Genomic DNA, 25,901 nt, shown 5'->3' on the forward strand with positions numbered 1-25,901 from the left:
GACGGGAATGGCGTTAAAGGGGCCGCGCATCCTCACGCGCTATCTGTCTCAAATCTGGCGCTATCAGTAAATGTATCCCGTGCAGTTTGGCGCATATTGATCGAGCGTTATAGACAACCGTCTTGCCTTCTGTAGGGAAAAGCAAAATGCCGAACTCGGAACTGAAGCAAATCTCTTACACCAGCGGTACCTGCTAAATAAACTTAACTTAAATAAATAAAGTGAAACTTGAGTAATAAAAGGAACAGGTCCTCATCAGAAGTTGCCACACATGCTTACTCCAGGTATACATGTCCCTGTCTTACTGTTAGTTCCGGAAAAACGCCCAGACAAGCTCCTACAGGCCCGTTTCACCATTCATTTTTCGGGAAGTCACAAATCGTAGTACGGGAAAATTAATGGGGCGGTATACCTTCCTTCATGCTTTTGGAATTTTCAGCGTTAATAAGCGACTTCTTGGCAAAAACGCCCGTGTGTTTGAGATTTCGGCGCACGTTAAAGGTCCCCAGGCGGTCAAAATTAATCCGGAGCCCTCCACTACGGCGCGCGTCATTGCTTGTGTAGCGTCGGCGCGTTACACTCCATAATCAATCAATCAATAATAAGCGACTTCGGCTACTTCGAATTGTATAGTACTTGCATTTACGCCACTGTAATGTACCGACAGAAGCTGAACGGTTCCTACACTTCATAGTCGCTATGCTATGTGCCCGAATTGTTTTACGGCAGTTGAAGATTCCTCGTATACGAGTACAGTTAAACCTGTATATAACGAAGTTGACAAAAATTCGCATTTTTTCGTTACATCCAGGTTTTCGTTACATGCAGGTTTTCGTTACATGCAGGTTTCGATTACAGCTCGCGGGAATGAAGCAGAACCGAAACCAATATGCTATGCATAAGTGATGCTGAACTCGCCGTGTTTCAAGGATATATTTCACACTGAAAAACTGCGTGATTTGCGCTTGCTGCTACTACACGGCCTCCGAATTCCCAAACGTAACTAAGTATCACTTTTGCTTTTTCATACTTTTCGATGCCTTAACGCGTTTCAAGAACCAAACTAATGCTGAAAGGGCGCTTTAATTTTCCCTAACTTCATGCTCTTTTCTGCAGTCAAAATTGTTGAAGGGATGCTAGCTGGGACACTGTAACGGGCGGTGACGTTCTTCTTTCTCGCTGGCGGAGACGGCATTTCAAATTGCGAGCTTGTTTTGAAAAGACAAATCTTTTCGTATTCAGGCAGCAGAAATCATCCACGAACACATACAGATCTATATACCCGGTCAAGTCAGGTCACGAACAAATCATGAAGAACAAGATCAACATACCAATATCAAAGAATCAAGAATCAAGTGAAGTTCAAGAACAAGAACAAACAAGACAAGACGTCTACCAAGGATCCAAGTCGACAGTGAAGATCAATTTTTAGAGCGAAGTGTTCTTAAGGTTAAGTGTTTGTTATTGTTCTTTAAATACTTGTAGAGTTTTCTGATTTTTCGTTTTAAACAAGGAAATTTTCCTTTCATGTTCAAAAAAAAAAAGCCCGCTATAGTTTTCCCTTTCCCGGGCAGTGGTCGCTGATCTATCTTCTCTTCCCCATTACCCCTTCCTTTTCCTGCCCCAACCACCTTTGTACCACTACCTCAACCCATATTTCTACCCCCTCCCCTTTCCTTTCTCTCCCTGCAATACATATGTGGGGCAGGCTGGGAACCTCTTTCCCCCTCACAGTCACCTCACCTCACCTAACCACTGATATCAGGGGACACACGCGACTACACGCCGACAGGCACGCCTAGCCCCTAACATAACCGACACCGCACTCACACGCGTAAACGCACGAGAGATTGCGCTGCTGGTGAAATTCGCTAAATTAGTGCATTTCGCCAGCCGATTTTTCAGAAAAAGGGCGAGAAACCTTGACTCATCAGCGTAGCGAATTAGTTACATCCAGGTTAACCGTCGCAACTCATAGAGGTCGCTAACACGTGGGCTCCAATAAAGGCGGAAATGGGGAATTGAAAAACTTCGTTAAATCCAGAATTTCGTTAGACAGAGGTTCGTTACGTCCAGGTTTAACTTATCAGCAAGTATTTTTCGTTAGCACACTCTTAGGCAAAAAGGACTAAAATAGGGACTAAAATACAGCTGTTAGTCTTCGCGGGCAACAGTTCATCTTCAATGGGAGTATCTGTAGCAGAGTGTGTGCCGTGTGCACAAATGCGGACTAACTGTTCGTCCCCGCCGATCTATAAGGAGTAACGGGAAGACGAAACGCATGCATTTAGTCCCTTTGCTGCGTCGTTAATCCCCTAATGGCGTCGTGTTCCCATTTCGCGCATATGTCTGTGGACAGTTTCAGATTTCCAAAACACAAGTCATTGCAGTCAGTGGGTCCTTTACATGGTGCCACTGGGAAAAATCTTTATGTTAATTATAAAAAAAGCGCCTAGTGTCAATCGAGCAGCGGGTAATGGCAAGGAGCGGCGATGCATGATCGACAGAAGCTTCTCGGCGAGGTTATGGTGATACGCTGTGTTGCATACGATTCGGGCGAGGTAATAACGGCCAATGAAAGATTTCAAGCCCGTCAACAATACCACAAATATTACTGACAATAGCAAACGTTGATCCCCAAGCGTAATGAATATGTATGTTTCAGAGACGCGAAAAAACGCATTAGTTGCTGATGACAACAACTGCAAAATAAAAATTCTCGCTACAGGTAAGGGTCTTGAAGTTATCTTTTACACTCGGTACATAATTGCCTTGTGCACCAAAGCTATGACAATGCTGCAACTCCTGTAAAACCCAGTTGCATCTCCCAGTCCCGATCGTCTAGCGACGCTAACTTAAAGAATTCAGGCTAAGCCACACCAAATTTGATTTCGCCGATGCAGGAAAATATGGTCTGTTTCCCTCTTCTGACACTCACACAGACGACCGCTTTCACACACCATACCTAGAGCACTTAACGCATGTATCGAACACCAAGAATGCACTTAGTTTGCGCTAATTTGTGCGTAAACAAATGAGTCGTCCGATCACTCAGCCATCTATCTCAACACGAGTTGATTGCTCTTTACGAGAAAAAACTGATTGTGAGACTGTACTTAGAATCGAAATGAGAATGGACCCTCAAGTTAGCAAAGTGCTAAGCGAAAAGCGCAAATCGGGGTCACGGTCGCTTGCACGGATAAAAATTCCGGCACCAGTTGCAATGAATCCATCACCTGGCACATCACTACACGCTGTACACTTGAAAATTATCTACCCGCCCGTCCGCCCGGCGGCGTGGTGAAGTGTGTTTTTTTTTTTTTGAAGTGGTAGCGCGTTGGGTTCCTTGCGTCTATTTGCGGGCGTCGGCGGTTCGATCCCTGTTGGTGGACATCTGGTTTTTTTTTTTTTTTTCAGAGAGGCAGTTCGTCCCTCGGGGAGTATCGGAACGGACCAACCGGGTGGCGGACTAACCATTCGTCCCCTCACATTTAGTCCCCAAAGGGACTAATGATTGTGGCAACGGCCGTTAGTCCCCCAAAGGACGAACTTTTAGTCCTTTTTGCCTAAGAGTGCAATTCAGACGTGGCAGGGACTGTACGATGGAGGACTATTGCTCAGATGGCCGCTCTACGTTTCCTGCTCACGAGTAGGCTCATCGCGAATTGTGAGGATACAAGCGGCACAGTGAACGTGCTGTGCAAAGAGGCCCCAAGCCCTGTGCGATCACTAGCGCCTTGCACCGCTGTCCTACACGCGTGTTTGTCGCAGTGTTACGAGCTTTCTAAACCGGAGCTTTCTACGCCTCACTGATGGCGACCGTCCCGTCACGAAAACGCACTGCAGGAAAGCCAACTTTACACGACGGGTTTCGCAAAATGATGATGATGATGAGAAGCGAAGGCACACAGGGGGCCTCAAGAGAAAAACGCTTCCCGTGGTCTGAATTTAACCTGGGTGCCTCGCATTAAAAAGCCGACATCCTCCACGGTCGATGCAGTTTGGATTTAAATCGAAGCTTTCTTAATTTCACTGATGGCGACCGTCCCGTCACCAAAACTCTGTGTACCCCTACAACCTCAACGACCGCGAACGAATTCCTCACAAGAAAGCTGAGCGTTTCAACCATCGTTGTCATTAGAGGAATGGGCGTTTGATTTTTGTTTATTGTTTTCTTACGCAGAGCAAAATCTAACGGCCGTAGACGTGTCCCAACGCGTTTTTTTTTTTTTTGTAAAACTCGACGGAAAACTCGGGAACAAATACTAGTTATCCTATAAATAGCAAATTACGAAAATGCCATCTTAACAACAGGGAAACAAACAAAAATGTCAAAGCATTTCCCGCACAAACTGATGCTAGTACTAATGCACGCATACATCTGCGTCCACAATTCCGCTTATGCGTAAGTATACGTTCACTAAACGCTGAAGCGAAATTGTAAACACTGTACTGCAGCCATGCCCCGGAGCTAGCAAATAAAGTATTCCCAAATTACGTGCTCGAGTAACCGCACCCAAAACGCACTGCAGTGACAAACCCATGACAAGTGGTGGTTTTTGGTTGCACGACGCCATCTTTGATAACAGTTGTCAGCAGCACAAGGTCGGCACGACACGAAAAGGTACTCACAAAGACGCTGGCCGTGTCATAGAAACCCTCGGTGTCGTTGGCGACGACTTCGAAATCGAAGTATCCCTTCATGCCTTTCTGTGGGTAGAAGTTGAGGCTCAAGTCGCCGGTGCGGTGGTTGATAAGGAACGGTGGCCCCGTCAGCGACTCCAGTCCTTCGGACAGCGTGCGCCGGATGTCACCGCCGATGTAGTAGCTCACCACGCTGTTGATGCCCTCGTCTCGGTCGACCGCCTGCGGTACGTTGGGTTACGCTATTATAAGGCCCCTGCCCGGAATCTGAATCACATCTTGACTTCTCAGAATCTTATAGCTGCAGGCCCACAACGAAATGCATTTTAACTAAAAAAATATGACAGGTTATCTTTCCCTACGAAGGCCCTTGAGTGACACAAAATGCGAAATTAACCGACAAACTGAGCAAGCAAGACGACCAGCGAGCGAGCAAGAAAGCATCCCAGGAAAGCAGGATTCTTATAATGGTGAGCGGAACCTTCATTCATTCCTGACCAGTCCCGCGCGTGTCACTTGTGCACTCTCGATTTTACAGTATTGCATTCACAGCAGTCTACCACCATCACAAAAAGCTTGCTAAAATGGTGGTTGTGTGCAGCTGTAGCAGTGAAACAAGCTAACATCAATCGTCACGTGACATGACAGCGCCAGTTTGAATGTAAGAATCTGACCGCCTCTGAGGGAGCAACATCTTCGCGTTTGCTTGGTCACTTACCATTGGTTCGTCAGTGACTTTTACTGTCCCCACTAAAGCTCAAGAAAGGGTTTCATTCTGTGGTGATACTGAACTTTGAAAAGACTGCTCCGGTTACTATTTTACAACATTATTTGGTCGCCCCAATCTAGCCCCGGGGGTCGATGCTCCTTAGTGCGCCTTTCAAAGTATCCCCACTCTGAAGCGTTTTTCTCGCGCACGCGAAGACCGAAAAGCTGCAAACAAAACGCGGTGCGGGTCGCACACACACCTTGACGGTCATGAAGACGACGCCGAAGTCTGCCTCCATGGTGACACCGCCGGTAAAGACGCGGCTCACGAAACGCGGCGGGTTGTCGTTCAAGTCCAACACGCTGATCTCGACCTGGAGCAGCGTGTTGTCCTTGGGGTCGAAGCGGGTCACTGGGCGCGGCTCGTGGAAACAGTCGTCGGAGGCCCGTACCACCAGGGTGTAGTTGGCCTGCTCCTCTCGGTCGAGAGCCTCGGTGGCGGACAGCTGGTGCGTGAAAATGTCCAGGGCAAAGCGGCCCTTCTCGTTGCCCCCTGCACGCAGGCGCAATCCGAAGCCAATGAGAACTTAATGTGATCGAGAAACACAGTGCGCCTCTCGTAGTACTGAATCCGGCATCAGTGCTGCCACTTCGTTCCTTCCCCGATTTACCACCTTCCGTTATCATCCTATTCCGGGTCTCTGAAAATGTCCGCGGCTCTGTGGCGCGGCCACACCGGTAGGCGTGCAGCAGGTGGCGATATCAGACGATGCGACGAGTCAAAACACCCACCTCGGTTCTGCACTGGCTCAGCCGTCGCGCTACTTAATACAAAGTTCGTGGCGTTGATTTCTCCCTCCCCCATGGCATCTGTTTTACAGCGTAGCTGTTAATTGAAAGTATCGGGCTTTCGTGACGTACCAACTGACCCCCTCTACTTCAAGACAGTGGGAGCATCCTGTGGGCCTTTGGAGGAAACAATATCTATCCTGGCTCACCACTCAACGGTATTTTGTAAGGACGAATGGACTTACCGACGATGTAGTAGCATGGGATAGGCTTCAGGATGCTAAGGTCATCATCCCTGTCGATGGTGCTTATCAGCTTGTACGTCTCCATTCCCGGCCTCAGATTTTCTGTGAATGTGAGCTGATGCTGCGGAGGCAATGAACATTGTTGAGTCGTTTGCTCATCCTTTTGAGGCACCACCGATACACGCATGCTGCAGTGATGTACGTAAGGCCAGACTACAGAAACACAGCTTCGCGGTGTTTACATCCTTAGAAATGTAGAGAAACGAAAACACTCGCTGGCAGCATTTTTTCTTGCGCCCAACAAATATGTTCCCAATTTTATATTAAAATACAATAAAGGTATACTCAAAACACGTCTCACTATATTGTCACGGCTTAACAAGGAGATCGAGTCCTTACGACGTCTTCGGTGAATTCGGGTGCGTAGTCGTTGACGTCCGTCACAAATACAGTCAGGTCCAAATCACTCGAGAGGGACGTGGGTTGCCCCAAGTCGTAGGCTTCAACCCGGAGCTGAACAGGCAAGAATGAATGAATGAATTACTTTGTTGCAAAAACGAGGTACAGAAAGTATGTCTGGGGAAAGGGGAAAGTGGTCAAGAGGGAAGGCGTCACAATTAAAGTTTATGTGGTCACGTCAGTTAGAAAAAAACGTTTATTTGTTCATTCGATCCATTGTGCCAGAAAAATGTGTTCGCGAAGAAAAATAAAGCACTTATTAAGAAACCAACTGGCATACCTTTACTAAAGATGAACGGAGACCTAGCATTGCTGCGAGTGAAATTTCAAAACAGGCAGCAAGCAAATAATGACAAGCTACCAGCTACAAGTATCGCTCTGGTAAAATTCAGAATTGATGAAATACGAAAGATGCCGTGTTAATAAAGGCAGAAAATTAGGAAAAAACGCAAAGAATGCTGCAATACAAACAAGTTGCACTGTCGTTTTATGCTACGATTAGACATATTTCCGAACAGGATAAAGCAAGAAGCACTGGTTCTATCTGTTAATAGAACGGTAAACTTTGCCCTCGCTAAAGTGGCTCGAAAGGACGAAGGCAAACTGGAAATGGGCGCACCTCGTAAACCTTCTGCGTCTCACGGTCCAGTGTCTGGCGCAAAGTGATGACACCCGTGCGTTCGTCCAGCCGAAAGGTTTTCCAGTGGCCGTTGGGCAGGTCCTTAAGTCGGTAGCGAACCTCGGCATTCGCCCCGAAGTCGCTATCCTCCGCACCAACTTCCACAACGACCGTGCCCAGGGTCGCGTTCTGCGATGGGAGAGGGAGCATGCCCTGGTTATCCACCGTGAAAGCAGTGCGGCAGTGTTGTGAGCTCACCGCACTCTTTATATGTGCCTTTAAAGGGTGCGTTACCACAAGCAGATGAAAGATGCGGGGAAAGTAGTAAAACGGAGCTGCCAGGGGAAAGTCAAGCAGGGCTAGCAGTTCGTGGGCCGAACCCAGTTTCACTTATCGAAAACTTAAAACAAACGTTATATGTTTAACGAACGTTTAGATGAAGCACAATGTACACATTCATTTTTGCCGCCGCCGTTAGTGGAGGGTAGACTCATGGAATGAACCACGTCATCACCCAACCCCCATGCAAGCACATATTGTTCTCACTGGATTGGGACTTTCTTTTCTTAGAATTTTGCTCTTCTGTTGGCACCTTCATCCTAATCTATTCAGCGGACATTCGAAAGGGCCACGCACTTCTATCACGCTTGTTCGGGCCTGCAGCCCCTGCCAGATTTCGTTCGAAGTTAAGAATGCTAGTGCCACATCGATATCGGCGGGGGTCCTTAGCTTCGATGTTCGGCAGATCAGGTGAGCCCTATAGTACACGGGTGTTTAAGAAAGTGAATAAAGAATTATGAAGCTGCTGGCAATCTGAAGCTTGAAATGTGTTTGCGATAATAAGACAGCAAGGTTTTTCCGAAACATTTGCGAGACCGAACTGCGAGGAACGTCACTGAAGGCAAGCCGAAATGTGTCAATTTTCCCGGATATGAACCCAAGCATTAACAGTATTTTTTCAACAGCGTGGCAACAGTTGCTCGGAACGAGAAATACACGTCATAGCGTACGCCCCTCCAAGGTGATGTCCAATGATTATCACTTTCGAAAAAAATGAAGGAAGCTCACACTTATAGCAACAATGCTGGACTAAATGTCGTTGTGGCAGTGAAGACGAAGCAAATCTGCTGCAATCGGGGAGTTAAACCGTCGTAATGGTCGTAAAGGTTGCGTACAGTTTCGCTACCTTCAAGTCTTCCTCGTTAGTGTGAGCTTCCTTCATTTTTTTTAGACAGTCGAACCCGAACCGAGAAAGAACGGAACAAAATTGCAGCTACCGCTTCACAACGAAACGGTTTGCGCATGCGCTGTTGACGTATCACGTACCATTAACCTGGTGATCGCTCGCGCATTTTAGTCCATGTGATCAATCACAAGATTTTAACATTTTACCCACGGTCCGGACATTAGGAAAAGGAACATACGCTCGCAATGCTCCGAGCATACCTATGTTGTTGCTGCCAGCACCCATAAAATGCGCGGCTCAGCAAGAGAAATATCACACACTGTTCAAGCCTGCGCATGGCATGAAACATTTACTTTGCCCTTTCCAGGCATAGATATGCCTGCGACTACAGCAGGATCAAGCAGGTCACTCGATAAACAAAAGCCTCAATAACCTCAACTTCGCACGCCATCTTTCGGCATGTTTCATTGTTCTAACATCAAACTTATCCGAGACATCACGATAACCTCCCACAGATTCCAGTGCCTGTTTGTCTAAACAATTATTAATTATGTACCAAAACAATTGTCTACAATGCAAATCAGCTGCTGCTGGGGACGTAGAGTGTTCAAAATGACAGCATTAAAGAAGAATTCATGTGCACAACGACAATTAAATTTGTGTATCCAATATTTTTCTACAAACACTAAACTCGCTCTGTATGACACTGCTTTTCGTGCTATGCCAGTGTTTTCATCAGTTTTCAGAGCTTTACAAGCTCCCATACTCTCGTCATAAGAGGAACCCAGTGGGAGGGGAAAGGAAATTAGACTCGTCTCTCATGACAATATCCAGAGCCTAGGTAAACACTCCTGTAGTGACGTTCTTGATGCCCGTGGCACAACAGGAATGGGGAGTTTAATCTGACTAAGAGGCGGATACATTGCGTCTTTTATCCTGATCCCCGGAAAACCACGCATTTAATTAACGTGCCAGCCAAACACTCCAGCGCTGCTGGAGTGTTGTACACTGAAGTAGAACGGCAAAACATTGCGGTGCCCGTAACAAGTGACAGGACACGCACCTCTGGAATGCGGATGGTGTGGTTTTGGGGAGGCTTGACGAACACCGGACTGTGGTCGTTCACGTCGGCCACGCAGACGCTGAATGTCTGCACCGAGGAGCGTTGCGGCAAGCCCTGATCCTGCGCTCGTAGTGCCACCGTAACGTTTCCCACACGGCCACGCAGCGAGAAGCGCGTCGATACGCGGGCCGTATTGTCCGGCAGCGACTCCACCTCGAACAGATCTGCGAGCACAATGCCAACAATCAAGTTTGAGAAATGGTTGTTGCCGCTGAACACTGATGCGTACACATAGCAAAAGTAAAGAAAAAACTCGGAGGACATTGAAGCATTTATGAGTTATGAATGAGAAAGCGTTCATGTCAAATCACAGAGCAGATACGACGGTATTGTGGGCTCCACCATGTTCCTCAGTGCTCAGATGAATAGAAGCGTCCGCAGCGTTGGCGGGAAGTGCGGTGATGCGCCACGCACAGCGCCCTCGACCGCTGGTGATTGCTGCGCCACTGGGTGAAGCCAATGCGCACTGGCATCCCCCCTTCTCTCTGCGCCGCCAGCTGTTCGGCTGCTTCCTTGGTAACTTTAGGCCGTTGCTGTGGAGCCACATGACGCGTAACAGCCAATGAGGGCGTTGGCACACGTATGCCCGCGTTTGCTGCCACAAAGTATGGCAGCAAACGCGGGCCTTCTGGCTATAGACTCGAAAAAAATATCAGGAATAAACGCATAAGAGGTATTTGAAATAGTATCTACGTGATCCCATCGAGTGAATTTCGCCGCACTAACTTGGCCTTATCACACTCCTTCCTACACTGCCGCACTCACCGGCTTCGTATCCAGATTGTATTGTGAACACGATTCTGGCGTTGGGTGTCGTCGGGTCGTCGGCGTCGGTGGCTGAAGCTAGGAGCACCGTTTCGTGTGAGCGGTGGAATTCAGTCACTTCGGTGCAGTGCGTCTGCCGGACGAACACGGGAACCTCGTCGTTGACGTCGAGAACGCGTATACTTATCTGCAACCAAGAAGCATTGTAACAATGATATTAGGCCGTACGAGTGCATCAGTGATGCGAACGATGCTGCTTTCCGTTACAAGGGCACGCAGCGAGAGGCAAGACTAAATGGAGACATATTTAATTTAGCTGTACAGTAATAATATTCAGAGAACTGCGTTTTCCAAGCGTTGCGATTGTATTTGTGAAGTCGCCTGTTAAACATGACAGTGCAAAATAGCTCCTCATTAGTCTCATAGCTTCGCTAAGAACCTTTTCATCTACCCTACAGCAAGGTTCTTGCTCGAAGAATGTACTTACGTTAACAACTGCACCATTTTTGTACGCGTGAAATTAAAGACTTTGAGCAGGTTTTTATGTCGTTCATAATGAAATCTGCTCACTGAAACTTTGGTATGGAAGCATATTTAGCAAAGCAAAAAAAAAAACGAAATTGTCATATTACGTTGGACTAAAAGGAACTCACACCTAAATGTGTAGTTGACATGATCACCGCAATGGCAGTTAGCCTTACCAAACAAAAATAATTACATCTAGAATTAAACAAATCATTTCACCTGCTTGAATGTTCTCCTGCTCTCGTCTGTCCCAAATCCGGCTTCGTAGTTGTCCCACGCTTGGACGATCAAGGAGTACGATGCCGTTTCTTCTCGGTCCAAAGGCATTGCAACCGTGATTATTCCCTGAATGTCAAGGAAAGGAAGCGTACACATCATTAGTCTGCATCATTGTATCCCTGTGCTGTGATGACAAGGTAGGTCATTATTTTCTGAAAAGCTTTAGAACGTAAACGAACGAACCCAGCAAACCCATGTTTTGTAATGGGCTGCTTTAACATCCTTAGCGGACATTAGCGCTAATAAGACGCCATGCTCCTATACCCGTATGATACCCGTAATGATACCCGTAAACCTCTTATGAAGTGACTACGGAGTACCTCGGATAGCTCCACATTGACCTCCACTGTCTTCCGTTTTTGTGATTGCGCTAATGAAACAATTACCTCAACATAAATGCCCAAGAAAGTGGAGGGGAGCACAGCCCCGCCGGTAGCGTAGTCGATATCACTCCCGACCGGTATTCTGGAGGTCGTGGGTTTGGGTCCCTCCCGGCGGGCATGTTTTTCTCCACTTTCTTTCTATCTTTCAAACATTTCAAAAACTATATCTGATTCAAGGAGAATAAATGACGAACCACCTTTTTCCCTTTGCCTTCCTTGCATTCTTGACTGCATACCCTTATTTCTGTCTCTCTTTTTTTCTCTCTGTGTGCGTGCGTGCTTGTCCGCACCATTGGCCTGTCCGCATCCATTCATTTTCTTATCTTATCCCTCCATCGTGTTACCGGTCTTTCCTACTTCTAGCACGTCTCCCAGCAGCCATTCCGTTACCCATCTGCGAATTACATGTCCACCCCACTTCTTTTTCTTAATTTGAGCTAGCACATCTTCCACCCTAGTTAAGTTTCGTATTGATCGAGGAGGTCAACCATAAATTACAAAAGTCACTGGTCATTTTTCTGTACTTGCATAAGCATAGACAACTACAGAACCAGCAAAAAACATTTGTACTAAGCCTAGCTCAATAAATTCCTAGACGATACTGCCACCAGAACCCTATTCTCCGCACCAGTAGGCACTTTATGAGATTAGAACTTCCTCTTGGCTACGCTCCTGCTCCGAGCGCACAACTCAATCCGGTACGAGGGTTCAGCCGGTCAAAGCGAGGCAGCGTGAGCGGTGCACTCACCGTGTCCCGGTCGATCTTGAACTTGCCGTCGGTGCCGGCGGCATCGAGAGCGTAGGTGACGCGGCCGTATTCGCCGACGTCGGCGTCCACCGCATGCACGGCGGCCACCGAGGCGCCCACGAGCGCGTCCTCCGACACGGCGAACTCAGAGGGACCGGGCCTGAAAATCGGGTTGTTGTCGTTCTCGTCCAGCACCTGGATCTGCAGCTCGGTGGCCCCGGACAGCGGAGGAACTCCTGAGTCTGTCGCCTTGAGCGTCACGTTGATCCAGCTGTGCGCCTCGCGGTCGATCTTGTCCGCCACAGTCACCTCACCTAATGATGTGAGGGAGAAATACGTGCTTTGAGGCAGCGAACAAAACTTGCGCAGCTGGAACAAGGACGAAAAAAAAAAGCAGACGTGACACGCACTAGGGCTTTGGTTGCTTGGCGGCAATAAAAGAAAGGATGTGGGGCAACAATAGAACTGGAAGATAGAACACAAAGAGTCTTTGGTGTGCCTTGTGCAGTGCGTTTCTTGCCATGCAAACACGCTTTTCTTTCCAAAATAAGGCAAAAATACCCTAGCTTCTTAAGTGCGAATGCACTTTATAAGCGACCCTGAATTCCGGCGACCGCCGTCCGTCCACATAGCAACAGCTGCGGGTGCGCGCGCTCCTCGTCTTCCTTGGCAACGGGGGGAGATGGGCGCGCGCTGCCTGGCCGCTGACATGGCACATACCCACGTGGGGGATTGGCCAGGAATCTCCTCGTCTTCCTTGGCAACGGGGGGAGATGGGCGCGCGCTGCCTGGCCACTGACATGGCACATACCCACGTGGGGGATTGGCCAAGAATCGGGCGTGAGAAGGGCTAATGCACCCGCTTAAAGCAGTACTGACACGAAATTTCAAAGCTGAGATCCGCTCTAGCAATCAAGTACAACGACAACACAAATAGGTGTCTGTGAATAAATGCATCTTTCTTTCTTTGTAGTTGTGTGTGTGTGTGTGATCTCTCTTTCGCGAACATTACCGAACCGCGCAAATTCAACTCGTGCATTCGCACTTTCACATTCTTCCCCTCGGGGAAATGCGGGGAAATTTTTTTGCTAGAATCTCAAAATTCGTTCTTGTATCCATGTAAAGGCGGCAGTACGCTTCTTGACATGCAAAAAAAAACTTTCCTTTCCAAAATACCCAGATTTTTATATATAATCTCAAAATTCGTTCTTGTACCCATAAAAGGGTGTACAGGGAGTACAAAAGTATTCTGCGAATAAAAGTGGCGTGTTATTTAAACCCAGACCAGCAGGTCCACTCTATGCTCGGAAAATACCGGGCGTCATACTTCCCGTTGTATGGAACTTCAGGTACGACGTAATCAATTACGGTAGAACAAATTGGTTGTATTAGAGTACATTACGCACCTGTTTTTCGGTCAATTCCTATTAGTGCCAAGTATTCCAGTTTTCCTTCCAGAGAGTAAAAAATGGTCCTGTTCTTGTCAGCGTCAATAGCTCGTGCAGTGACGATTGGTGCTCCAACCATTGAGTTCTCTGTGACCGTCTGGCGGTAGTAGGATTTCTTGAAGCTTGGTCGGTTGTCGTTAACGTCGACCACGTGAATAGTGAGCGTAGCTGAAAACAAAACAGCATACACATTAAATATTTCTAACTCATATCTAAATACGCACAAAACAAGGTGTGGACACATCAATTCGCTGCTTTTAACGAATAAGCTGTATTACACCCCCGAAATATGGAGTAGAACACTACGAGTTTCATTTGCTCTTTTTGGGGTGTTGTTTAAGGTGGCTTAATGGCAATGGGAATGCATTAAAGTTAAACGCAATTTATTTGATATTTATTTGCATTACGCGCAGCACTGGAATGGTTAATGGACGATGACGGCATTCCCAAAGATAATCTTCTCTATATTTAAATCATAATTTTTTCCCTCAAATCTCCCCGCGGAACATCGTTACCACAGGCACACATTCCTCCCCTATCACGCAAGTTTTAAGTAGTTTCTTTCAATGTTTTCAATGCACATTATCTGCTACGTAACGCTCTTAAAATTTCCCGTGAGTCTGCTTCACCGTAATGCACCCTGCTGATCAACCCCTGGCACCCTGAAATCTTTATTCTAGTGGACAAAATTCAGCAAACGCCACGACCTACGATATGATTTAATTAAACATCGCAACTTTGCTGTGGCATCACGTCATACAAAACATCGCGATTGCACTACGTTGTGTCCCAGCGAGGACACTTCCGTGTGCTGGGTTTGCATGCAGCGCGCCAAATTTGGATCCTTAACCGCTGCGTTTGTTTATTCGGGTGCATTGTGGTCAGGTAGACCTCGAGCGATCAGTAATACGGCGAGATTACGAGAGGAGGCTTAACAAGACTACGCAACCCTGATGCTCACCCGTAGCGGTTTGGCCTGGTGTCGCCGCTGCCATGTCTTCCACTTTGATGCACACTTTTATAGACTCCGTCAGCTCGCGGTCGATGTTGCTCTTGACCATGACCTTGCCTTCCAGGTTGTTAATCTCGAAACTTTGCTCCGCATCGAACTCGCTCACGAGGCCTCCGTCCTCGTTCCGCGCCTCGCTGGCGGCTCCCCGACAAAGTGAGTAGCGGAGCATGGGCCGATCGTCTTGGTCCGTGGCCCGCACCACAGCCACAGTGTGGCCCGGAACGCTGTTCTCCACCAGATCCACGGCGCCAGGCTCTTCGAACCTGGGAGCCTTGTTGTTCACGTCGACGATGGAGATGTTTACGACCACCATCGCAGACCTCTGCTGCTCCCCGAGGCCTCCGTCGAGAGCAAGGATCTGGAGACTGTAAAGGACAGACTTGGGGAACGTCCTGTCTGGGTCCATGTTAGCGCCGGGTGCCACGGAGATGACGCCCGTGAGGGCATCAATGACAAACTTGTCCTGCGCGCCATTTTGAATCCTGTAAACGACTTTGCTGTTGCTCGGCGAGTGGTCGCGGTCTTCGGCGAGGACGCGGACAACGGCCGTGCCTTCCCGGATGTCCTCGGGTATTGACTTGGACACAAAGTCTGTGGGGAACTCCGGCGCGTGGTCGTTGACGTCTTGCACGTATACGACAACGCTGACATTGCTCGACAGTGACGGCCTGCCCATGTCGTAGGCGCGGACAAGGAGGTTGAAAGTTCGGACATCACCCCTGGGTTGCGCAATCCGCTCAAAGTCGAGCGGCAACCTAGGCTTGATGCGACCCTTGACCTCGTCAATGGTGAAGTTGTTGTCAGGGTCACCGTGCACGATCTGATAGCGCACTTGGCTGTTGGGTCCACCTGCTTGGTCTGCGTCGACGGCCTGCGTGAAAGTTTGCCATACCTCAGGTTTCTCCACGACAAACATTTTATTCACAGGAATTATTTCATGTTCTTTCGATAGCTCAACCGCCATATCGTATTTGTTGCCCAGCGAGATAGCATGAGGTTACATTTTTCTTGTTTTTCAAGCATGGAAGTATGTTATTTGAAACGTCTGTTTTCCTTCCTTTTCTGTCCTCGCCATTTTTCCCGCCTATCGCAAGGTTATTCTCTCGATTAATCTAGGTTACTCAGACCTAATCGCACAGAAAATTGGCTGACATTTTTTAACTTTCACATTAAAGCCTTTTCGGAAACTCATCCGCTAAAATACACAACCCCTAGCCGTAACAATCGAATTCATTCGGCTTCGAATAGCCAAGAATCTGATTTAGGAGCGGTTTCCTTCAAAGCACGTGCCTGCCTGCCTGCCCACAGTCCTCAGTGTCGCCCTCTGGTTGCACACGCTGAAGCATCGGGAGGACTGCGTGTATTGGAGTTGCGGACTGAGGGAATTGTCACAGAATAAAACTTGATCCCGACGCAAGCGCTAACAATGGCGGCGTTTTCTCACCATGACGACGAGTGGAGTGCGGAAGTCGAGTGCGTTCTCGCGGATGCGGGCCTCGTACGAGGGCAGCACGAAGGTTGGTGCGTTGTCATTGATGTCCTCGAGGACTAGGTGAAGCTGCACGGTGTTGCGGTTGCCGCGGCCATTCTCGTCTCGCGCCTCTACCGTAAGGAAGTGCTCGGGCGCCGTCTCGCGGTCCAGGCCATGGGCTGACGTGGCAACCACTACTTTTCCCGACTCGGGGTCCAGCCGCAGTCTGCGAGGACGGTTGAAGGGTTCTTGCAGGTGCCACTGACACTTTATGGCCGGTGCATAAATCCGCATCTCTTAATATTTGTACTGAAGTTAGCAGCGCTGCTAGGCTTTGCGGCACAGCCTTAGCTATCCTCCTCGCACCCAGGTGTCTTGTCCCGCCGCTCTTTGTCCATTCTGTTCACTACAGCAAGCACAGGAAACCGCAAATCTGCGCATAGCCCTTCGCTTAAAATAGTTCGCAGAGAGTACAGTCGGCAAAAGGCTTGTCTATAACGCTCGAACGGCGTGCTCCGGACTGCACGGGAGACATCTAGTGATAACGCCTGGTTTGAGATAGGTAGAACGTGAGCATGCGCGGCCCGTATCAGCGCGATGGCTGCGCCCGTCGCCTCAACTTCCACACCTTCTTTACCGTAATAAGCGCTGCATGCCTGCGCTACCGGGCCGGGAAACAAAAGCAGAGATTACCCGCATTAGCACGCGCTGTGCGAGATTTTCGTCTGCATTAGCTTTGGCGCACAGCTGTTCATTGTGATATCGTTCTGCCAATAGCTGTATAAGTACCGCGTGCACGACTATCCGGTTTCTAGGCTCGGCTTTGCACGTCACTGCTGACGGGCTAACGCCACAATACTTAAGGCACTGTGCAAGCAATCACGGACCGATATCTAGTCACTCAAACACCGGCAGCGATGCGCTTTCGGCGATTGTTGTTCGTTGTCTTGCAAACAGAAAAAAAAAAAACTCCTGTCTACATAGCGAAGGGCACCCCAAAAATTAAGCCTTGCAAATAGTTAAACGCAGCAAATGCTGTATACTACCAATCGCTAATCTCCACTATTGTTTCTTGGCCCGGCAGTGCAGGCAGCGCTTCTCACGGGGAAAGAAGGTACGGACGGCAAGGCGACGGGCACAGCGACAAGGAAAACAGCCATCGCGCTGATGCGGGTCGCGCATGCTCCCATTTTACCGGTCTCAAACCAAACGTTATCCCTAGATGTCTCCCGCGCAGTCCAGAGCACGCCGCTCGCGCCTTAAGGCCCGTTCACACTTGCGACGAAAGCGAGCGAAAGCGACCAATTTTTTTTGCCTCCGTCGCGCCGTCGCTTCTGAAGCGGAAGCAGGAGGCGAGACTTCCTGACGTCATATCCTGCCAAAGCACCCGGATGCTGTGTCTCCACAAGCGGCGAAACTCCCGCGAAGTCTCACCCTTGGTCTCACTCCGAGCGCGAGACAATAACAAGAAAAGCAAAAAATCGTCATCGCCATAGCTCGGTGTCGCGTGCAAGTGTGAACAGTGTTGGGAATGACTATCCCAGGGCGGTCGCCAAGGTTGTGACTCGCCTTCCTGCTCGTCACCGAGGTTGGGAATCAGCCATCCCGACGCTGTCTCCGCTGTTGCGACTGGCCACCCGAGCGCAGTCACCGGTGTAGCGATGTTGCCTTGCTCCGTCCGCTATCGACGCGGCGCAGAGCCGAGCGAAGAAGTTCTCGAGCCGACGAAAACTTAAAGTAACATTTATATACAGTATGTACAAGGTAAGCAAACGTTACATAACTCGCACAAAGGCGACAGCACCCTTTTCACTCGGTGCTTCCGAAGAGACTGGTGCCGGAGAGAAGCCGCCGAGGAAAGCCGACGATGAGAGCCTCCGGGCTTCTTTTATAGCCCGGGAGTTCGTTGTGGCCCCAAGAAGTTCGAAATGCTCCAATCAGGGCTCTCGCTGCCTGAAGTTTGAATTCCGACGAATGGTAGCGAAGCGGTGAGTCAGCTGCGCCGCCAATGGGGAAAGGGAGAGCGATGCCGCCGCCGTCTCCGTGACCTCGCCTCCGGGCTTAGCGACATGCCCTTGTTTGGGTCGTTCTCCGCTGAGGGAATCGGCCGCGCCGCAGCGTTTCGAGATGCAGGAGTCGGCCGCGCCGCAGCGTTTCGAGATGCAGGATTCGGCCGCGCCGCAGCGACAAAGGGAGAGGCGTGACTCAGCCTCGCAGTCGGCGCGTCGCCTCGTGCAACGCCTTTGGGCCAGGCGCTCTGGCACAACAGCACCCCCGCCGCCAGACAATGCGCCGTGAAGACGAGCTGCCTCCACGTGGCTCGGATGCTGGGCGCGCTCGTTCGCCAGGCTCATCCAGGTACACCTCCAGTGCCCCAGGAAAAGGGCGGCTCCACCAAGTTCCTCTCCTTGAACAGGTACCGCCTGCCAGGTCCGGATCACAGGTACCTCGCCGTGCTGCCCAGGTGTCTCGACCAGCTTCGTCCGGCTCTTCCGGTCTGTCCTCAGCACCGGTTGCTCATCGTTCTGGAGCTTGCAAAGAACCGACCGACAACAGGCAACACCCAGCGCAAGCAAGCACCCTCTGTCCTCCGTCAGAACACCAGACTCTAAAACGTGACCAACTCTCCTAGCTAAGTGTCTATCCCCAATTTGGACCCTCTACACCAAGAGACCCATGCGGGACGTAAAACTCTTAAAAGAAGAACTCACACTAAGTGTCAAACGTAACACACGACATTAAATGATAACTAAGGTTGATTACTTGAAATCACGCGGTACGGAAATAATCAACTGAGGCAGCAAATGAGGGCAATAATTTTGCTCCCATCTACCTGCTAAGATAAAAGCTGCTCACGAAGAGGCGAAATGAAAGACACGGGGAGGACGAATGTAGCACTAAGAGCGCCCGCCTTAGGGCGTCTGCGTTAGCGTTACCGGCTATATAGCACGCATACTTCTGCACGGCCCACACGATGCAGCCACATTCCTTTCCGGGAGTACTGTAAGCCTCTTCCCGGCAAGTGAACTTGCGACTTAAGTACAAACTGGCGGTTCCCGGCCGTTCGCATCCTCTTGGCATAGTACAGCTTTCATGCCACGATCGCTCGTATCGAACTGAATAACGAACCTTTCGAAAAGTCGGGGACCGTTAGAACTGGCTCCTCGCTCAGGCTCGTTACAGCGCTTAAAACGCGTCCTCCTACTTTGTGCCCTTTTTCACCTTTACTGGCTCAGTCGTTCTAAGAGCGTCACTAGCCAGCGTGGAGTAATCTTTCACTTAAGTCTAGCCCTATCCAGTCAAATCCGGAAAAGCCTTTATCTCTGACTTAGTCATTGGTCGGCGATAGCTTACGACTGCGGCCACTTTACGACTGACGGTCTTCGTCGGCCGCGCTACCACAACCACCTACCTTGGTTACGTCACTTCGGCGCAACCTATGTGACACTGACTGTTTGACTGATAGGCCTGCTTCTTTGCGTCTGCTCAGTACAACTCGAACGTTCTACTTGCTCCTACCCAGCGCGTACTCTGACAGGCCACGAAACACCGATCCATTAGCTTCGACTCAAAAGGCCATACGGCACGCGTTTGAGACCGAAGCTGAACATGACGGGACGGACTGTCCGAACGGGGAAACGAAGAACGCAGCGTTACGACTAGCTCTTCCCCACAGGCTAGTTTCGTTATTCGAAACGCGTTCTCTTTCCCCGGTCATGTACAAGCCTCGCAAAGCTGACGCCCGTTATCGCGCGCGGAGCTGACTTCAAGGCCAACATAGCGGCCGGCACGCATGCCTCGCAACCGCGTTTCCGCTCATAGCAGAAAGCTCTCAACTCCCGCTTTCGCACTGAGCGTCTTCGCTCCACTGGCTTGAAATGCGGGTGAAAGTGCCCCACCTTGCTTTCAAGCAAGTCATCACGAACTGGGGACAACATCGAGTTCGCCTCGCAACACTCGGCCACCTGGGTTTCCCCGCCGATGGGGATGACGCAACCCGCTCCGGCCGACGGCGGCTCGATTAAGCTACTGCCAGAGCTTTCGGTCCGCTCGCCGCTCGGCCTTCGTTGCTCGCTCGTCTCTCGTGTCCTGCTCGCAGGCTTAGCCACAACATCGCCCGCGTTAGAGCTCACACCCGAAGGAACACCTTCTGTTTCCGGGGGCTCTAGCGGCTTCGTCTGGCTAGCCTCGCCGTCCAAACTTTCACGCGAAACCTCGCTATCTCGCGCACTGTGCGCGATCCTGTTGGAAGCCGTGTCTGAGGCCTCCTCTGATTCTGAGCGTTCTGCCGAGATCGTTGAACACGAGACCGACACATGAACACGATCAGCGGACCCGCACGGCCCTCTATCGGACGTCTCAGAAAATGCTTTATCTACTTTGGGTACGCCATTGCTCTCCGAGAAGGCGGTACAGTCTCTGTCAACTTCATTCGCTACGAGCTCACCGGATTTCTCTGTCGGCCCTGTCGGCAGCGCTTCGACCTTGAGCTCGTCTTCGCGTAACTGCTCATCAGAAACCGGTGACAACGTATCGTTCGTCTCGCCCGGCTGCGTTTCTCCACTGAAGGATTTCGCGCAATCCCGTTCTGTTGTTGGCGGTTCCACTAGCCTACCGCGATAGTTTACGGTCGGCTCGTAGTTCGGGCTAAGCTGCTCGGCGTCCTTTCGCGTCTCGCTCGCTGGGGAAGAGTCAACATTCTCCGAGAGCTTCCCCGCTTGCGAACTCGTAAGTGCCATGCACTGGCCACTGCTCGCGGACTGTGCGCGCGTTTCGAAATCTTTATTTCGAAGCGCCTTCTCTGCCTCCGCGCCGTTCTCGCTTTCCTGGCTCGCTTCTCTGTCCACGAATACGAGTGCGGTCGCTTCGCCTTTGGCCTTGGACGCTCCGTCTTCCGGCCCTAACCTCTCCACAACGAACGGCGACCGTTGGTCCTGACTTTTCGGACCGCTCGCCTGAAACGTTGGACAAGTCATGTTAGGCGCCGGCGAACCCTGCCGGAGCTCCGACTCTAGCCTCATCAACTCGAGCCACTCGAGCTGCCTTTTGGCTTCCCGTTCCTGCCTTTCAGCTTCCTCCCTCCGTTCCTGCCTTTCGGCTTGCTCTCTCCGTTTCTGCCTTTCGGCATCCTCGCGCTCACGGCGCTCTTTCTTTTCGGCTTCCTCGCGTTCACGCCGCTCTTCGGCTTCCTCGCGTTCGCGGAGCTCTTTCTTTTCGGCTTCCTCGCGTTCGCGGAGCTCTTTCTTTTCGGCTTCCTCGCGCTCACGGCGCTCTTTGATTTCAGCCCTGGCCTCATTGACTTCCTCAGCCGTTACGTTCTCCTTCCGCATGATCTCAAGGATCGCATGCTTCCGTTTCGCACGGCCTAAGTCAAGGCTCAGCTCCTCGCAAATTTCGATGAGTTCCTTCACTTTAAGGTCCTCCATCGTTTGCACTGGCCTCTTGCTGCTTACCCGCGTTAGAATTCCCTTGCCGCTCCTATACTATCGAGCTACTAGTAAGGCACGCGCAAGTAATTCTCTACGCTCTTTTGTTTACCTCTCGGCACTAGCTTTGGTTTCAAAACACTTGCTCTAGGCTTGAAACACTCAAAGCTATACACAGTGCTTCACCCAGCCCTTCTCTAAACTACCATAACCTGTGCTAGAGAAGTCTGGTGAACTGAGAGAAAACGTCGAGCGCTTACCACACCAGGTAGTAGCCGTTGCCGGTCGATCCCCCAGCTGCCATCCACTGTTGGGAAATGGGCCATCCCACCGCTGCCACCACTGTTGGGAATGACTATCCCAGGGCGGTCGCCAAGGTTGTGACTCGCCTTCCTGCTCGTCACCGAGGTTGGGAATCAGCCATCCCGACGCTGTCTCCGCTGTTGCGACTGGCCACCCGAGCGCAGTCACCGGTGTAGCGATGTTGCCTTGCTCCGTCCGCTATCGACGCGGCGCAGAGCCGAGCGAAGAAGTTCTCGAGCCGACGAAAACTTAAAGTAACATTTATATACAGTATGTACAAGGTAAGCAAACGTTACATAACTCGCACAAAGGCGACAGCACCCTTTTCACTCGGTGCTTCCGAAGAGACTGGTGCCGGAGAGAAGCCGCCGAGGAAAGCCGACGATGAGAGCCTCCGGGCTTCTTTTATAGCCCGGGAGTTCGTTGTGGCCCCAAGAAGTTCGAAATGCTCCAATCAGGGCTCTCGCTGCCTGAAGTTTGAATTCCGACGAATGGTAGCGAAGCGGTGAGTCAGCTGCGCCGCCAATGGGGAAAGGGAGAGCGATGCCGCCGCCGTCTCCGTGACCTCGCCTCCGGGCTTAGCGACATGCCCTTGTTTGGGTCGTTCTCCGCTGAGGGAATCGGCCGCGCCGCAGCGTTTCGAGATGCAGGAGTCGGCCGCGCCGCAGCGTTTCGAGATGCAGGATTCGGCCGCGCCGCAGCGACAAAGGGAGAGGCGTGACTCAGCCTCGCAGTCGGCGCGTCGCCTCGTGCAACGCCTTTGGGCCAGGCGCTCTGGCACAACAACAGCAAGGGTAGCGATCGCTTTCGCTTTCGCCGCTTCGTCGCGTCGGTTCGTTGCAAGTGTAAACGGGCCTTTATAGACCAGCCTTTTGCCGACTGTACGTACCATATCCCACACAAAAAACTACAGTACAAAGTATTTTACTGATGTTCCGCACACCGCAATGTATCACAGATGGATTAAATTTGAAGTATTGTCATAATTTAAAACAGTATTAGATCCCACGAAGCAAACAAGGAACCATTAACCCTCGTCAATATTTCTGGCAGCCCCAATGAAGTATTCTATAGCCAAGTGATCCTGAAATTGAGCCTCTATTCCGTGTAATAATCTTTTTTCCTTGTACTGAGGGCATATTTTTGCTCAAGTTACCGTTTTTTGTTTGTATCTTTCTAAGCAAGGCCCCTACGTCAGGATCTCCCTGCCTCATGACTTCCCGTACCACGATGGACAAATAAACAAATGTAGGTACCAAAAAATAAAACAGTTACGTCACTTGCAGTAAGCTCTGAAGTAGCAGCCCTTTAGGCCTAAACGAAACGAGTTGAAAGTAAATTATTCCGACATTGTTAAGTTTATAATAGGGAGGCTCTAGTCGGTGGTCGAATCGTCGTACGCCTTTACTGCTTGTGCGAAAACCGTCCCGTGTGTAACTCCAGCGAACGTGCGCCGCATGCACTGCACATTAGCGCCCACCTGGGCGCTTGGGCTCTCTCTTTACGACGTCGTAATCCCGGGACTATGATATGGCGCTGGCTTACTTGTCCGCTATTTGACCCCGGATGCTGGTGTAACGAATCCCGGCGGTGCCATAAACTTCGGAGTCCGGATCTTCCGCCTGCAAGAGACCGGAGGCGAGCGATGAGGGAAGGACACGCGGAAGCGCCCGCACGGGCACTGTCTACGGCGTATGGGGAAAAGACAGTTCGCCGGCAGTCACAGTGCGCACCAGTGTTCACAAAGTGTGGCAAACGAGACTCAAGGGCAGCAACTTCCTTGAATGTACTTGGGGCCCTGCTGCATCGTCTCTCCATCATTTGTTGCTTTAGCCATTTGTTGTCGGCTAGAGACCACACGTCTCACAAAGCGCTCGTAATGATTTAACGCGTAGCAACTGCACTCAAAGGCAATCCCGTGGTCCAGCTTCCCCACAATGCACTTGATTAGCCAATCAAAATGGCGTCGACAAAGCAAATTCAGCGCATCACAGTAACGTGCATGCCATTTGACTCATTAATGTGACGTGGGCGGTGGCACTACGCATCGGAGAATGCCATGCTCGCATTGCGCCAGAGCGCAGAGCGGACTTTTGAGTCGAATTGTATGCTCGACACCATCATTCGGCGAAATTTTATTTGTGGCTGCACAAATTTGTTAATTGAGTGCGCAGCGGTGAAGCTGAACCACAGAATTGCGTTAGAGCGTACCTATAAAACGGCAATTCGATAATACGGAAAGTGAATTCGGCAACAAAGCTGCAAAAATCCTTGCGCCAGTCGGCGCCATTAGAATGAGCCGAAAAAGGAACTATAACAAATAGCGTGACTTTTAGAGCATCTATGTTTGTTTCAACTTTCTCTGTACTGGGAGGGGTGACTAAAATGGTGGTAATGTGGCTCGAAAAGTGTTTTTGGGTCGGTTCTTGGCTAAGAGACCCATGAACCCTGGAATTTTGTCGAGAATGTGTTTGTCTGTGGGAATAAAATGTCGAATGCGCGTGGACACCGTGTATTTCTCCAACTAATTGCGTGATTTTCGCCACTTTTGTACAGCCCTGGACAAAATCTAGAGGGATATTTTCGCTATAATTATGAAAAACAAGAAATTGTTGCTGGAAGTCTCTTATGAATGGCTCTAAGACATTTTCTGTACTTCCGGTACTCGCCTTCTGACGTTTGTCACCCGGAACCTCGTGAGAAAGCTTACAGGCATTCAAAACGTCCTTCCGGCTCCCGATTCCCTCTTACGTCGAAAATATTCCCCTGAGAGTTCTAAGTGAACAGAAACCGCCAAAGTCTATGCCGTAGATACTTGGCTCCCAACGAACATTCCCCTACAGCGCTCAAGCACGGCATGCCAACAACTCAGCCACACTTCTGTGTGTCCTTACTTCAACTTTGTCGCTTTAGCTCTATTATAACAAAAATACTCTGCGCGTATCGACTGAGAACAGAGAGGAGAAAAATAATTGGTTTCGCGAGGGATCCTTACCGCCGCGAATGGTTCAGGTGTCGGCCATGATTTCTACCATGACCTAAACGTCATTATAAAACATAAGCACGACAGCCATATTTTTAACCAACGAATTCTTTCTTACCTGGCATAGATAGCAAAACTGTTCCGTACATGTTAAGCAGTGACGTGGTAAAAATTCTGCCGACTCAGATTCAAGCGACCACAAACCGCACAGAACTTGTGCGGCTTTTCGGGCGAAACGCCGACGCGTAATAAACCGTTCGCATTATTTATTAGTGCCGCAGAGTGCGCATCAAGCAACACTTGTGATACGAATCGCATCGCAGCAGCTCTTGAGCAACGCATACGTGCTCACCCTGACAACGGCCACCACGGTTCCGGCGGCTGCGTTTTCAGGAATGGCAGCCCGGTATAGCTCCTCACGGAAGACGGGGAAGTTGTCGTTGGCGTCTTTGATGTGCACGGTCACGTCGGCCGTCGATGTCTTGGGCAGAGTGGACACCATCTCCCTGGCCACAATCTGCGCGCCGCCACAGTCACATCAATCCCGTGCGCACCCGATCGCGTCTTCCACTGTTTCTTGTCCCTTTTCTCACGACTTCATTCAGCGCACGTGCGCGTGCTGATGAAATACAACATGAAACTTTCGTCATCGGCGGCTCTAAAATGTTTCAGGCCGTGCCGTTGCTCTCACATCGCCATCGGCAAAGCTCTACATTCTATTTATGACTCAATACAATTTTTTGGGCTTGTTGGTTCATATCCCCAAAATAAAACAGTGCTCAGGA

The 25,901-nt window shown here is 50.1% G+C and overlaps 1 protein-coding gene across 1 annotated transcript in view; it reads right to left on the minus strand.

The window, feature by feature from the left end:
* The window catches only part of Cad88c (cadherin 88C), a 194,998-nt gene that overhangs the window by 20,716 nt on the left and 148,381 nt on the right, over positions 1-25,901 (minus strand). Inside the window, 14 exon segments of the mRNA XM_077677889.1 lie at positions 4,633-4,866; positions 5,613-5,905; positions 6,387-6,507; positions 6,786-6,899; positions 7,465-7,653; positions 9,714-9,937; positions 10,539-10,725; positions 11,283-11,408; positions 12,474-12,787; positions 13,880-14,089; positions 14,883-15,804; positions 16,378-16,630; positions 23,679-23,755; positions 25,469-25,633. Of these exon segments, the coding sequence (XP_077534015.1) occupies positions 4,633-4,866; positions 5,613-5,905; positions 6,387-6,507; positions 6,786-6,899; positions 7,465-7,653; positions 9,714-9,937; positions 10,539-10,725; positions 11,283-11,408; positions 12,474-12,787; positions 13,880-14,089; positions 14,883-15,804; positions 16,378-16,630; positions 23,679-23,755; positions 25,469-25,633 (3,429 nt within the window).

The sequence above is a fragment of the Haemaphysalis longicornis genome, unplaced genomic scaffold (genome assembly GCF_048455015.1).
Source record: "Haemaphysalis longicornis isolate Haplotype H1 unplaced genomic scaffold, Haemaphysalis longicornis Haplotype H1 scaffold_1, whole genome shotgun sequence".
Lineage (NCBI taxonomy): Eukaryota > Metazoa > Arthropoda > Arachnida > Ixodida > Ixodidae > Haemaphysalis > Haemaphysalis longicornis.